The sequence below is a fragment of the Astatotilapia calliptera genome, chromosome 12, assembly GCF_900246225.1.
Source record: "Astatotilapia calliptera chromosome 12, fAstCal1.2, whole genome shotgun sequence".
NCBI classification, from domain to species: Eukaryota; Metazoa; Chordata; class Actinopteri; order Cichliformes; family Cichlidae; genus Astatotilapia; species Astatotilapia calliptera.
Genome location: NC_039313.1, coordinates 11,262,710 through 11,277,353, shown reverse-complemented (window position 1 = coordinate 11,277,353; position 14,644 = coordinate 11,262,710). Strand labels below are relative to the sequence as shown.

General features: G+C 42.7%; 1 protein-coding gene across 1 annotated transcript in view; it reads right to left on the bottom strand.

The window, feature by feature from the left end:
- Positions 1–14,644, bottom strand: part of msh3 (mutS homolog 3 (E. coli)) — a 63,526-nt gene that overhangs the window by 18,992 nt on the left and 29,890 nt on the right. The window contains exon 21 of the mRNA XM_026188804.1: positions 6,310–6,496. Within this exon, the coding sequence (XP_026044589.1) occupies positions 6,310–6,496 (187 nt within the window). The remainder of the gene's footprint in view (positions 1–6,309; positions 6,497–14,644) is intronic.

Here is a 14,644-nt window from a genome sequence, read left to right as displayed (position 1 = left end):
CGTGAGGGCATCAGCACTTTGGAGGAAAAAATTCACACCATTACCGAGTGGCCCACACCAGCAGACCAGAAACAGCTCAAAAGCTTCCTAGGACTGGCGTCTTATTACAGGAGGTTTGTGAAGGGCTTTTCCTCCATAGCCGCACCACTCTTCCACCTGCTGCAGAAGGACCGTGACTTCATCTGGACCCAGGACTGTCAGCAGGCGTTCGACACCCTCCGCAGATCGCTGACAGAGTCCCCAGTCCTTGCCCCCTCTGACCCCGCCCTGCCTTTTGTCCTGGACACTGACGCAAGTAATGTGGGGCTGGGAGCGGTGTTGTCGCAGGTTGGACCGGAAGGGGAGAAGGTGGTGGCGTACTTCAGCCGGGTCCTGAACAGGAGCGAGCGGCGCTACTGTGTCACACGACGAGAGCTGTTGGCTGTGGTGGCGGGGGTGAGACACTTTAAATACTACCTGTGCGGCACAGCATTTGTTGTCAGAACTGATCATGCTGCCCTTCAGTGGCTGATGTCTTTCAGGGAGCCAGAGGGACAGGTGGCTCGCTGGCTGGAGGAGCTCCAAGCCTTCAATTTCACCGTGGAGCACAGAGCAGGGACGCACCATTCTAACGCAGACGCCCTCTCTCGCCGCCCATGTGCTGCAGCTGGCTGCCGTTACTGTGAGAAGCGAGAGGAAATAGAGCGGGAACTCACGACAATAGACGGAGCAGCACAGCTCGCCTGCAGGGTTCTTCTGGTGGTGGATGCAGCGGAGTGGAGGGCACGGCAGGAACAAGACACAGACCTGCTGCCGGTCCTGCAGTGGCTGGAGAAGGGGGAGCAACCCCTTTGGGATGAGGTCACTGGGTTTTCCATCTGTACCAGGGGGCTGTGGGCCAAGTTTGCAGCTCTCAGGCTGAAGGAGGGGGTGTTGGAGCGTGCCTGGAAGGATCCTGCCACGGGGGAGGAGAGGTGGCAGGTTGTGGTGCCAAGGTCGCTGAGGTCAGCTGTGCTGGGAGCCTGCCATGGGAGCACTGGCTCTGGCCACTTTGGGGTCTCCAAGACTCTTCGCCGCCTCCGCCAGGGCTATTACTGGGGTCAACAGCGGAGGGATGTGGAGGACTTTTGCCGCAGCTGTGATGCATGTTCCTCACACAAAGGGCCACAAGACCAGTCCCGGGCTCAGCTTCAGCAGCAACCAGCAGGAGCCCCAATGGAGCGAGTAGCTGTGGACGTCATGGGCCCATTTCCTCGCACAGACAGAGGAAACCGCTATGTTCTTGTGGCCATGGACTATTTTACCAAGTGGCCGGAAGCATACGCCATCCCAGATCAGGAGGCTGAGACGGTCGCTGATGTATTAGTGGAGGGGATGTTCAGCCGCTTTGGAACAGCAGAGACCCTCCACAGTGACCAGGGGCGTAACTTTGAGTCCAAGGTATTTGCTGCCATGTGTGAACGCCTTGGGACTAAGAAAACCGGCACCACCCCACTTCACCCCCAAAGCGATGGGCTGGTGGAAAGGTTTAACAGGACGCTGGCCCAGCAGCTAGCCATCCTTACCTCAGAACACCAACGGGACTGGGATTACCATCTTCCCCTTACCCTCATGGCCTACAGGTCGGCAGTGCAGGACTCCACCCTATGTACGCCTGCCCTGCTCATGTTAGGGAGAGAGCTGAGAACTCCTGCAGAGTTGGCTTTTGGGAAACCCCCGGACGCGCCAGAGGCACCACCGGGCCGGGACTACGCAAGGAAGCTGCAGGACCGGCTGGATTCTGCACATTCCTACGCCCGAGAGCAGCTGGCGAAGGCAGGCCTGCGCCAAAAGAGGAATTACGACATCACCACTAAAGGGAGGCACTTCCGTGCTGGGGAGCTGGTGTGGGTCTACAGCCCAAAGAGGAAGAAGGGACGGTGTCCTAAACTGGATAGCAGCTGGGTGGGGCCTTGCAGCGTCCTAGAGCGAGTGGGGGAGGTTGTTTACAGGGTGCAGTTGCCTCCTAGGGGGAGGATAGTAGCGCTGCACAGAGACCGGATGGCCCCCTACAGAGGACAGTCCCTCCCCTCCTTTCCAGAGGGACGTGTACAGAGCGTCCATGACCCTGCTCAGAGGGGCCCCCGACCGGGGCTGCGTTCCCCCCCCCCTCGGACTCTTCACCCCAAAGCCCCGAAGCTCCGCGTCCTCCTCAGGGGCTCAGGAGGTCAAGGAGGGAACGTAGGCTACCGCCCCGCCTCAGAGACTGTGTCGTTCCCTCGGGGACGAGGAACTTATTGCTGGGGGGGCAGTGTAACGATGGTTAAGTGTTACTGGACAGTGACATGTTGGTTTTCTCTGCACACTGTTGTTGTTCCTTTAAGATTCATGTGTGGTTGGGCTGCAGGAAGTAGTGAGGGTGGTGTACAGGAAGGGGTGGGGGGACCTGGTTGTTCTGTGTGTGTGCCAGGCTGAAGAGAGGTGTAGTTCGAGAGCGCTTCCCCCTGAGTTAACAACCCGCTGGCTTATGTGCCGAATAAACGGACAAACTGAGACCCCAACCGTCTGGTTCTTGTGAACGCTACAATAATATAAACAAGCTAACTTTTTTCCCACTCGATAAAAGTTAACGTGAGTGTTCTCGGTGGTCAGGAACAAATGTAATCGCATGGCAGGATGCTGTAAAAGGACCAAACTTCAGCCAGGAGAACAACTGAGATAATCCATCCTCAATACGAGGTTAGTCATTCATGGGCTGGGCTGTAGTTACATCCTAAGGTTTTAAAAACTGAGCTTAAATAAATGATTAGCGGTAATAAAAGCCGAGGGAGGTCAACAGGGATCACTGACTGTTTTAGGAGCTTTTTGAGATCAAATAGAAGAAAATACAAAACATTAAACATGTTAACAACACAAAAGCCATATTAAACGCAGACTACTTTAGACCCGGAAGTAGGATTCGTCGCGTCATCACTGAACAACCGGATATGGTAATATTACGTTGGAGCACAGTACGTATCACTCCGCGAGGCTCCTCGGTAGCCGTAATGCGCCGACAATCTATCAAGCGGTGCAGCTCCGTAGCTGACCAAAATCGTACTCAAACATTTTTGACAGATTGCTGAGCGCCGCGTACCACATAAAATCGGTTCGCGGCCATCAAGCACAACCAGAATTCATACATAAGGCGCGCTGTCAACTTTTGAGAGAATGAAAGGATTTTAGGCTATGCAGCCGGTAGGGACTAGCGCGGTTAGCTCGTTAGCATGGTTAGCTCGTTAACACGTTGACGCCGTCCAGCCCCACGCATGGGGTGATGCGCAGTAACTCGTTAACGGAGATTTGCCGTGTCCATCTTGTCGCTGCCTGCACGTGAAGCGATGGGGGAGGAGGGGGAGTTGTGTTCAGTGAAGGATAGAGGCGAGGCGGAGTAATGTTGCGTAGAGACAAAAGTAGACGAAAGAGAGGCAAACTTGCGGCTCCACAACTATAAGTATAAGGTAACATAGACTATATCGATATAAAGGATATTGTCACATCTTATATCTCGTATAAAAATATATCGATATGTTTTAAAAACTCGATATATCGCCCAGCTCTATCTGTTAGCTTCTTGTAGTTTCTTTTAGTTTTTGTCTTTTTTGTGTGTTTTCTGCAAACTACAGAATTGCCTGTGTATCAGCTTCAGTGACTTTGGGCATTTTCTTATCACCAGCACTGTGATAAACTTATTTTCAACCAGTTTTGATTTGTGTTCATTGATTGAGAGCCATTTGTTTATCAAACATTTAGAAATACAACATAAATGGTAAGAAAGGTGACATACTCACTGTCTTATATTACTGCTATAACCACACTACTTTTGTTTGCTGCATACCCAAATTTGACATGGATGGCATTCTAAAAGGGGATAACGTGGTTTTCAGATAATTATTTGTTTTTGTTGCTATAGAAAATGTTTAATATGTAATATTTTTTACCCACGAGATAATTAACTTGGTCACTGTGCTATTTGGTGCCTGGTCAATGTGTCAGAAAAAAACAGTATTCGCTTGCCGAAAGATCAGCAGAGAGTGCTTGCTTCTTTCTGCTAGAAAAAGGTTTCATAAGAGAGGAGCGTGCCAGCCCAAAAACCAAAACTAAAATTTAAAACAGACTAAGAAGCCCCAGGGAGCTGCAGCATCGAATAATATCAGTGCTGGGTTGTTCTACGGCAACATCTTTCACATGACCTGAAACAATTTGGCCAACTCAGTTGACCCGTTTGACAAAATATCCAACATCAGAGGAGTAATTCCAAACTAAAATGGAATCAGAAAACATGGAGTAAGAACAAAGGAAGCCTGATTTCTTTCTTTAGTCTGTTATACGATGGAAAATACTGCGAGCGTAAACAGCTGAGAAGACAAACAGCTGTGTCCAAACTGATGCCACAACCTCAAGCACTCAGCCTGTGTCAAGCAGTCATAATGATTTTTCTGTGCTGACAGTAACGATCCATTAATTCAGCAAAAACTTGAAAATTACAGATACCGTGACTTTATTTGACTTGGCAATTTCAGTTAACAATAACACAACCCCCATCCCCCTCAAAGTGCCGCTCATCTGTCCTGCCAAAATAAAGATACGCAACACTGTGCAACATCCCGAGGGCTCCTGACTGCGCCAGTTCACATAATCCCAGCAGAGCACACACACATGCGCACGGGCAGTCTCTCATCCAAACACTCATTCCAGGTATTCAGAGGTGAAACAGCACGTATCTGCTGCCCCGTCTACCCTCTTTAGCGAACCATTGCGTGTGAGCCACTCTTCTCCTGCCTTTGGCTAAAATTAGACTTTTCTAACTTCTGTCCACGCCAGTTTAATGAACGCTGACAGGAGGTGAGAGCGGATTTGGCCACAATTATGTCCAAGCACAACGTTGGACAATGGACAGCGTATCATCAGCTTTAATTATGTCAGCATTTTAGGATGCTGCACTGCAACATAAGTCATGAAGCAGTCCTCCATGTGCCTCCTCTCATTTCTTTTTCCATTATGTCCTCCTGTCTATTAGGATAGCAGCAGCAAGTCCAAAATATCCTGGCATGCTGCGCAATATATAAATAAAAACATAACGTAATGACTTACTAATTATTTAGACACCATATTTTCAGCCTTGTCTCTTGCATACTGAGATTTCTCCAGATTCTTTAGACATTACCTAATGGAGGTGCAACCCTAATGTCTGATGACATCAGACCTTTTATGGTTTTTAAGCCTGTGTGATACACATGGGAGTAGCACTGGTGAATTTACAGCAACAAGTGGGCATAATGTGTCTGACTCCTACTCGCTCTGCCCAAGCAGAGCCCCTAAATAAACCAAACAGAATATTTCCGGCAGTCAGAACAGGTCTGACATAAGACTGTGGTACGTACGAGAACGGGAAAACAGCTTAGGAAACTTTCTTTTTTTTTTGTACACAGTCAAGTTAGGCAATCTTTGTGTTCGTCTCCTTCGAGATCACCTTCTGGTGCCTCTCTGGATCATTTTCAGTGTAAGTGTCATTTTTAGGTCACTGAGTAGATGTCCCATGCTGTTCCTTTTGAAAACTGCTCAGCGGTATCTGGAGACTCAGCTGTCATAATCAGCAGTGACTCTTCTAACAACGTTTGGGTGAGTTTGAAACAGAAGTTGATGTTTGTTCGTTGCCCAAATTTGAGGTCTGTAGTGAAATTGCAGTGGGCACAGTGCAAGGGAGTGATCTAAAAATAAAAGCTCAAAGCTGGCCAATAAGATGACCCTGAAGAGAAATCCAGAAGGATTTTAGATAAGGTTTACGATTTTAGAGACATGCTCCAACAAATATTTGATCCATGTATTTATAATAAATAAATTATAAATGTGTCTGTAGAATTTACACTTAAATTATTTGCAAATAACCGTTTCCTGTCAAGACTTTTATACATTGAACTTGATATGGAAACATGGTAGCAGTCTTAGTCCTTTCTGCTGGATTATCTCACTCTAAAACAAACACTCAAGGATGTCTGCAGCACCATCAAGTATATGCAATCAAATAATTGTATGCAAACAAATGGACACACACACACACACACACACCCCCTTTACCAAAGGCAATTACCTTTATGATTAAGTAGGCTGGTATCAAGATCCCACAATGTTTGTGGAATTATGAAAAGGATTAATTGGCACATGTTTAAAGATATCTCTATGGTTACCAAGCCCAGGTAGCCTGCCTATGGTTTTTTACTGATTGCTCTTCTAATTTTCATTTCCACATTCATTAATTTAATTGTTTTATTTAAATGCCATCGTTGTAGTGCTTACATTGCACACACTTACATCTTTGATGAAATATTCCAGGGTGGCATAGGCGATGGCAATTCCATCATGGGTGCTTGTGCCCCGTCCCAATTCATCAAGGATGACCAATGACTGCTTGGTCGCACGGGAAATTATGTCTGAGGCCTCTGTCAGCTCTTCCATGAATGTACTACGGCCTTTGTAGATGTTGTCTGAAGCTCCCATCCTGATCAATCAGAAAAGGGGAAAAAAGACAGAGAAAATAAGTAAGCCATAAAGTGAAACACGATATTTTTGTCTTTTGAGCATTTCAGTTTCAATCACAGAGTCAAACATTTTTGTGGTACGACGTTGCAGACTACACAATAAATTACTGGTTAAATGCCAGGGACTCCCGGCCAACCAAAACCAAATAAAAAATTACATGTTTACTTGTGGAAACTTTGTGGTGATAGCATTGCATTATAGTGATGGACAGTTTGAGAGTCATGTGAAAACTAAGTAAACCTTTACCATTTCCATAGGAGTTAAGAGGATAATTAAGAGCACTGTGCTGCTAATCAAAAGTACTCAAAGTAATCATCACTGACCACCTTTGCGAAAGGCAGTTTTTACATGACGCCATATTTAGCAAAAACCAAACACCACACATCAAAACAGACTCAAACAATTCAAAGCAGAGCAGCAAAGGTGCCACGATGGTCCAGTCAAAATCCAGACTTCAGTTCAATGGAAATGCTGTAGCGGGACCTTAAAACCACTAAGTGTAAATGAATGATGTCAATGAAGTGAAGCAACATTGTAAAAAAAAAAGAAAAAGAAAAAAAAAGAGTGGACCAAATTACTCCACGATGATGTAAGACACCGATAAAGCCATACAGAAAGTGATTACCTGTTTAAGCTAAAGGTGGGATGTTCTTAGTTTTCCATAGGACTGCATAGTGTACTGTGAACCTTTTTTTTTCTTTTTTTTTTTAAACTTTTGGCCGTTTTCTCATTTCCCATTGGGTCACCACAGTGGATGGCTGCACATGTTTGATCTGGCACTAACTTTTCCCCTTCCTGATGTAATGCTCCCATTTATCCAGGCTTGGGATTAGCACTGGGAGTACACTAGCTTGTGATGTGAAATGCCCAAGTAAGCACTATGAGCCTCCAAATGTTAATGATTTTTTTTAAATTATTATTGAGTCAGCCTGCTAACAAATAATTAATAAAAACATGTCTTTTTCAGGTAAGCTATGGACTTAACCATATGTTGAGGTCATGGAAGAAAGCATTAAAAGACAGATGTGTTTAAAAACAGAAAACAAAAGACTCAAACTCAAGTTGCAATAATAAAAAACCAAAAAAAAACTACTGATGCCACTAATGCAATCCACAATTATGGACTGCAAACTGCTGTTGTTCTTCCAGAAATCCCACAAACACCCACAAACAAACAAAGAATCTGCCATTTTTCTCACAGTGAACCTGCTCCTACACAGTCTTATTCTAGGAGAAACATTTCTGCACTGAAAAAAAGAACAAGAGATTGAAATGATGGGTGTGAAAAATGCAGGAGAACAACAGTGGGGGGCTCCTTTTCTGAAATTGAACAGAAGAAGAAAGAAATCAACCCGTTTTAAGACGTGGCTGATGGTGTAAAGGATTTAAATGAATTCTTTAATCTCATTTATTCACACATTATGGCCACACAGATATTAAAACTAACTCTAAGGTTTGCTTCAACATTACTCACATTTAAATGAGTCATAATCAACTCTTATCATTGTTAAAAGCATTTAGTGGACGGGCTGCTGCACCTATAAAAGATTAAAGACTATAATAACACACTTTTTAATATCTCTGTGACAGTCACTTCTCCTGTTTTCTGAAGAGGGGAAAAAGGTTGCATCCATCAGCTTGAGAAGAGATGACCAGTATGACCAGTATGACCACTTAGAAACAAAAACCAGTCATTTCAGCAAACCTGACAGAAAAAAGTACAAACATTTGAAATCACAATACCAAAATGTTCTTGTTATATTACAACAATTTATTAGAAAAGACTGAAGAATACATCAGTGACGCGAACTCAACATGCAACAAGACCACCTATATTTCCACAATAATAGAAATGTACTGATTGGAAATGCTATGACAACGTGTTGAATTCTTCACAAGCTACAAGGCCAATTTGAGAGCTCTTGCTTTCACACAGACTGACAGACAGATCATTGACTCATCTGATAGAAACTCGACTCCAGCTGGATCACAGATGCCACATCTCTCTGGCAGTCGGTGTTTCTCACCACTAAATCTGTCTCTTCCTGTTCTGCTGTGTCTATGAATGAAACTCCAACAAGAGCATCTAACACCTGTGTTGCCATGGTTACACCACGCACCCTGTGGATGAGAGGTGTGGCAGACATGTTGCTGCATTTTATTAGCCAGTTTATTAGATCCCAAGTGATGAATTAAATGTCCATTATCATCACAGCTAGCCTGAGACTGGCACATATGTTTTCCCATGTACAGCATTATGAAAACCATTTTTAAAGGAATATAATGAATTAAAAAGATGCTTGAGGTATATCGGGTGTTCGTTACAGAAAAGTATGACTCTGACTATGTTACTTGCAATATTCTCACTATTGTCATATAACTAAATTGCTGGCAGTGCAGTCTGTATTGCAAGACTGGTTGCTCAGAGACACATGGTGCTGTACCGATAACGTCCTTCCAATTACTTTGGTCACCAGGAAGTTACTGCGGTCAGTTGTAGTTTGCATGGAAGACACAAATTTGTCTGCAAACGATTCACCAAGCAATAGTGAATCTGTGAGAAGTGGGAAGTAGAAGTTGAAGAAGTCCATAAGTTGCAAGAGAAAAAAACCTTGAAGGGGAGACTGACCTAACTTAATTCAGGTATTTTTTATAGGCAGAATGCCACAACTTTTTGATCACAACTATGTTAAAACAAAAACTGGCAGAACATCAATATCCTAACTTTCCCCCCAAAATCCACTAACAGATAGGCTCTAAAATAAAGGTTGTATCTGCATGCATGATTAAAACTCAGAGGAAATGACACCAGATGTATAATGCATAGGGCAGAGCAGTTTACACACTCACTCTGTCCACAGATGAACACAGCAACACTCCACCAGCTGGGTGTCCTGCTGGTCTGATTGAATCCTCCTTTCTAGCCAAACACACTGATCCTGGAAATAGACTCCATTTATTTTCACCTCACACCTTTCAAGTAAACATGTTGAGCTAGATTCAAGTGTTTTTCTGACACTCGTGGATCTGTCTTTAGTTAAGATTTCTTTCAAAAAAATAAAAAAATAAAATCATCCCATATTTTAAAAGAAGCAGTGAAGCATTATCAGCATGTGTAGTTTTCCAGGAAGAAAATGAAAGCCCAAGTGTATTTTGCATGACTATTACAATCTTCTATTATACAACTTTAAAAAAAAAAAAAAAAAAAGGTTGCTAAAAGGGAAAAAGTCCATATATATTATTCGATTACTTCTTAACAAAGCTGGGGGGGGGGGGGGGGGGGGGGGAGAGACTGTCCTGTCTGTGGGGAGAATTTTGCTGCCATTTTTTTTGTTCCCTTGTAGCAATACTTCTCAAAATTGGAGTATTAGTAATCCCAGCAGTAATCCTACAAATGCATGTGGTAGTTGGTTTTTTTTAATGTTATTTTAAAAAATTATCAGAATGTCTGAATACTTCCTGACAAACACAAATCAAGAACATTGATATGTCATTGAATTCTAGCAGCAGTACCAATGAAAGCAGGGAAAGAAATGACTCACATATTTGTTTGAGCCTTCCTTTCCTACGACTGATCAAAAAACAGATAGGAACAGACTGCACCCACAAAACAGTTGGATCCATGGAGCTGCCTCCCTGCCACTGAAAATGACAAACATCTAAATTTTAAATGCAACTTATTAGGAGGATTCACTTTGCAACAACATGATTATCTTTCTGTCACTGCATGATGATTGGCTGCCCCTTGAAAACAGAGGATTTGAATAGTGGGTGAATGAGGCTTTTCACAGCCAGAAGTGTGTGTCTGACATAATCATATAATGACGATAACTCCTCGCTGACATATTCTTACCCGGAGAAATTCTTGGGTTACTTTTTCAGTATGCTTTGGGTCATTATCATTTGCACTGGGAAGCTCTGCCCCAACAATTTTGTAGCATTGGACTGAATCTGAGCAGAAAGTACAGTCCTGTGCATTTTAGAATTCATCCTGCTACTTCTTATCAGCAGTCACATCATATATAAACACTAGTGACACAGGCCTACTGTCAGCCACACATGCCCATGCCATAACATTAACTCCATCATGCCTGACAGATGATGTGATACAGTTTTGGATCATGATGCGTTTCTGTTTTTTATGCTTTTCTCATAATTCAGAAATACGTTTATTGTAGTTTGATTTGATCAAAGATTTCATGTTTTCTAGTCTATTCTGGTCTTCTTGTTTTTGAGGTGAACCAGTGGTTTGTACCTTTCTGCCAAGTATTTACATTACCTGAATGCACTCCCTTTTCATTATAATGCACCAGACAGAAGTTTTGGCAAATCTTAACGTTTTTGCATCGCTCTAATAAGTTTATATTGGTGTTTCACCCAAAGGATTGCCTTCCTCACTTGAATAAACATCAACTCATCAATTATTGAGGAGTCCACTGAAAAGCTGCAAAATTTATGTTCAACACTTGGAATCCAATAAATATCTTTTTTTTCATGGAATAATGAAGGAATAAACTTCAGGTGTCCATCAAAATGCTTGTCAATCAATCATTAAATTGCTTTTGAGCCCCTGAAAAAGGTGGACTGTGTATAAAAATGGCTGAAATTCAGTTTGCGACTGAAACAGTTGATGCAACTTTTTTTCTTTTTTTTTTAAATCTCCTTGGATTAAACCTAAAGACCTACACTTCAATCATTCCTTGTTTGTCTGATTTAAAATCCACTGTGATGGTGTACAGGGGCAAAACTACAAGGACAAATGTATCATCGTTGAAGAACTAACTGCATATGTGGACTTCAGAAGACGCAGCCACTCTGTGTAAGCCAATGGGATCCCCGCAAGGAAAAAAATATATAACAACACATGTTTTTAATCAATTTTTTTTTTTTTTTTTAAAAACCCTGATATAAGTATCTTAACGCTTAATATTTTGTAAATTATTTCAGGTTATTCTCAGTGTTCGCCTTACTATCCTGCTACATGGATTTCTGCAGAATTTAATCCTGTGTGATTTAAACCTTCCAGGTTTATAGAAAACAAAAGGCCTAACCAGCTCTGTATACCGCCTACAAGATGGCACAGACTCTCTGACACTGCAGCACTATTAAAAACTCATAGGAACAGATGAGTCGATGCAGGATACAGCATCTTTCCACAGGATCAACATGTGTACACCCACAAAGGTGCTGATGTTGCACAGCAAAACACTCTGTGCCGTTTGTGAGGCCTTGTGAGGATGATATCCACATTTCTGGACCCAAAAAAGAAAAATGCAGAAAAGCTGCGCTTTCAGAAGGGAGGGGAGCGTAAGAAAGACTTGTGTAAAGCACGGTATAATCACTGCTAGGAGTCCATGGTCGATTAAAGGTCTTTTCAAAATACAGTTTTACATTCAGCTTCCTCTTGCTGTTTCCATAACAACCATGAAGGGATGGATGAATGTGCTCTATAACCTTCAGGACTAAAAACCAACAAGAAAACACACACAGCAGCTGCATACACGAATACACACACATGCATCTGCCAGCCACTTGGAAACAAATGCGCGCGCACCCACACGCAGACAGACACACACTCCAGGCAGCTAAAGTCGCTCTACCAAAGTCTGCAAAAGAACAAAAACACACACAGATTTAGTGGAGTGGGCAGAAAAATTCAAACAAGACTCTTGTGAGGCAGCACACAGCTTTAAAGCAGTATCCCGATTATTCTCCTTCTCCTCATTGATAATCAATCACCCCGATCAGTTCAGACAGGATATCCCATTAGACACCTACGCACCATCTCATTATCCCCAACCCACAAGTCTGCTTATGTCACTCAAGTAAAACTTTCAAGCTCTGCTCTTGCCTGGCTCGCTTTCACACTCATAAATGCATAATATCTCTCACACACACAAAAGATGAAGCAATTCCCAGTGCTGCACCTATTATGCTTGACACAGGAGTGGGAATTGATTGAGTATTTATTATAAGACAGATTCTCCTCAGCAACTTCAACTCTCTGACAGAGAGGCCGAGTAGTCCAATTAGAAACTGATAGGACGACAGAGGTTACATAGGAGGTGAGGAGAGGATGGATTATACAATGTGGGTGCGCTTTCACTGTGGACCTTAATTAGCTCTTAGTTGTATTGTTTGAATCAGGGAGAGTATATTAACCTCCAACCCTGATCAAATACCTCACTAAACACCAGAGGCACACACGGTCAAACACATGCACAGCTCTGTACTAATTTATTATATATAGACCTTCACTGGCTCTTCTAAAGCTGACGTTAACTGACCTTTGTTTAAAAGTCTTATATCCGTAAACAAGCATCATATGTAACCCAAAACTCGGGCTTTCCCATTTCAGCCCTAAAAATATTTGTTGTGCCTTTCAAATGGGCCCATTATACTTTTCCTTATTTTTTTGTCATATACATTACAATGTGTTATAGAGGTAGATGCTAATATTAAACATACTATGAGCTTGACTGATACACCGACACACCCAATATATCAACAGATAAGCCGTTTGTCAAGATTTTGGCGGGTTTTTAACAACCGATAAATTCTACATTTCAAAAAGTAAAGAAGAGATGGCAGAAACACCCTTCAAGCATGTTATGAGTGCTGCTGTTACAAAGTTTGTCCACCAGAGGGCACTTCACAGTTGGCAACAATGTCACAAATGTCACAAAGGCCCAGTATATGAGACATAACGATTATTTCTAACTCTAAAAAATTGGCTTTTATTGGTTTTGTTCATTTGTTGTTGTTTTTTTTAAGTAAAATGCAAGCCAGGATATAGTTTTAAAAAATTAACTGTAATGATTAAAAAATCTGTAGCATGATTACTGCTGTAAAAGTGCAGAGACCATGTTATGCATGCAAGTTCGTTCATAGAGCTGCTCACATGGAAAAAAAGTTGAATTGTTACAAAGTCTAGGTTGATCACAGAATATTGCCACAGAACATAAAATATACTGGAGGTGTCCTTTGGTACCCCTCGGCCTCCTACTTAATACATGTATTGTATCACTTTGTTGTTGAGTCATCAGATTCGCAAGATTTTCAGAAAATTTGACCTCACTTGACCCTGAGGCTGAGGTTGTTAAGATTCGAACACGCCCAAGATTTGTAGTTGATACAATTGTGACAACAATTTGAAAGCCCTTTGTCGCTTTGTTCTAGAGTTATTGCATTCACAAACTTTGGTGTCCATGTTGTGCACTTGCCATCAGCCTTTTACAGTTGAGGGCTAATAAAATTTATGGTGCACAAGGTATCTAAAAAACAAAAATAAAACTGGTGTTCTTGAAAGCCATGCAAAGGGTCATCAGAGGGCATTAATCAAACGGCCATCTTTTTTGTTTTTAGTTCATGGAATGGCAACCTGTACATAAACCACCAGGTGTATCAGTTCAGGTCCTTTTGTCCATTCACCAAATCCGTCGCTGTGATAACTGTAAACCCAGGAAATGATAACTAAACTGTCCGCTTACTGATGTAATGACCAGTCAAAATCACCTTGTTAGGCTAATGTGAAACCTAAAACCCCCAGACTGTTTCTCCCAAGGATATAATTAAGAGTGCACATCCACACACGCACATGCACACTTGCTGTCTCTGGCACCCGCTGGGTTAATACTTAAGAACATGCTTAAAGCCGCAAAAAAGACAATTAGACACATCTGCAAGCCATTAGGTCTAATCACATAGCGCAGCACAGGCAGAATAACGCAGACTGCGATTTGGCCTCTATTTCATTTAAACATGTAGTCAGGACTAAATATTAGACGCAGAGCTCACTGCTACTTTCCTCATAATAAGAATAATCACAGCACAAAAAAAAGGTCTCCAACAAAACCTTATTGCCGAGAGTTTCTACTATACACCACTGATGGAACAATAGACCCGGCATTGTCATACAACTGTAGTTCATCTGTTCCCCCCTTACACACTTCCTCCTGTGCAGTGAGGAACAAAAAAAAAAGGATTAGAAGGGATAAGTGTGATTGTCTGGCCTATGAATAAACTTGACTGTTTCACAGACAATGAAGGTGACACACAGTAGCTCACACGCTTTTAGGGTAACAGTTCGATTTATTTTTTATTTTTT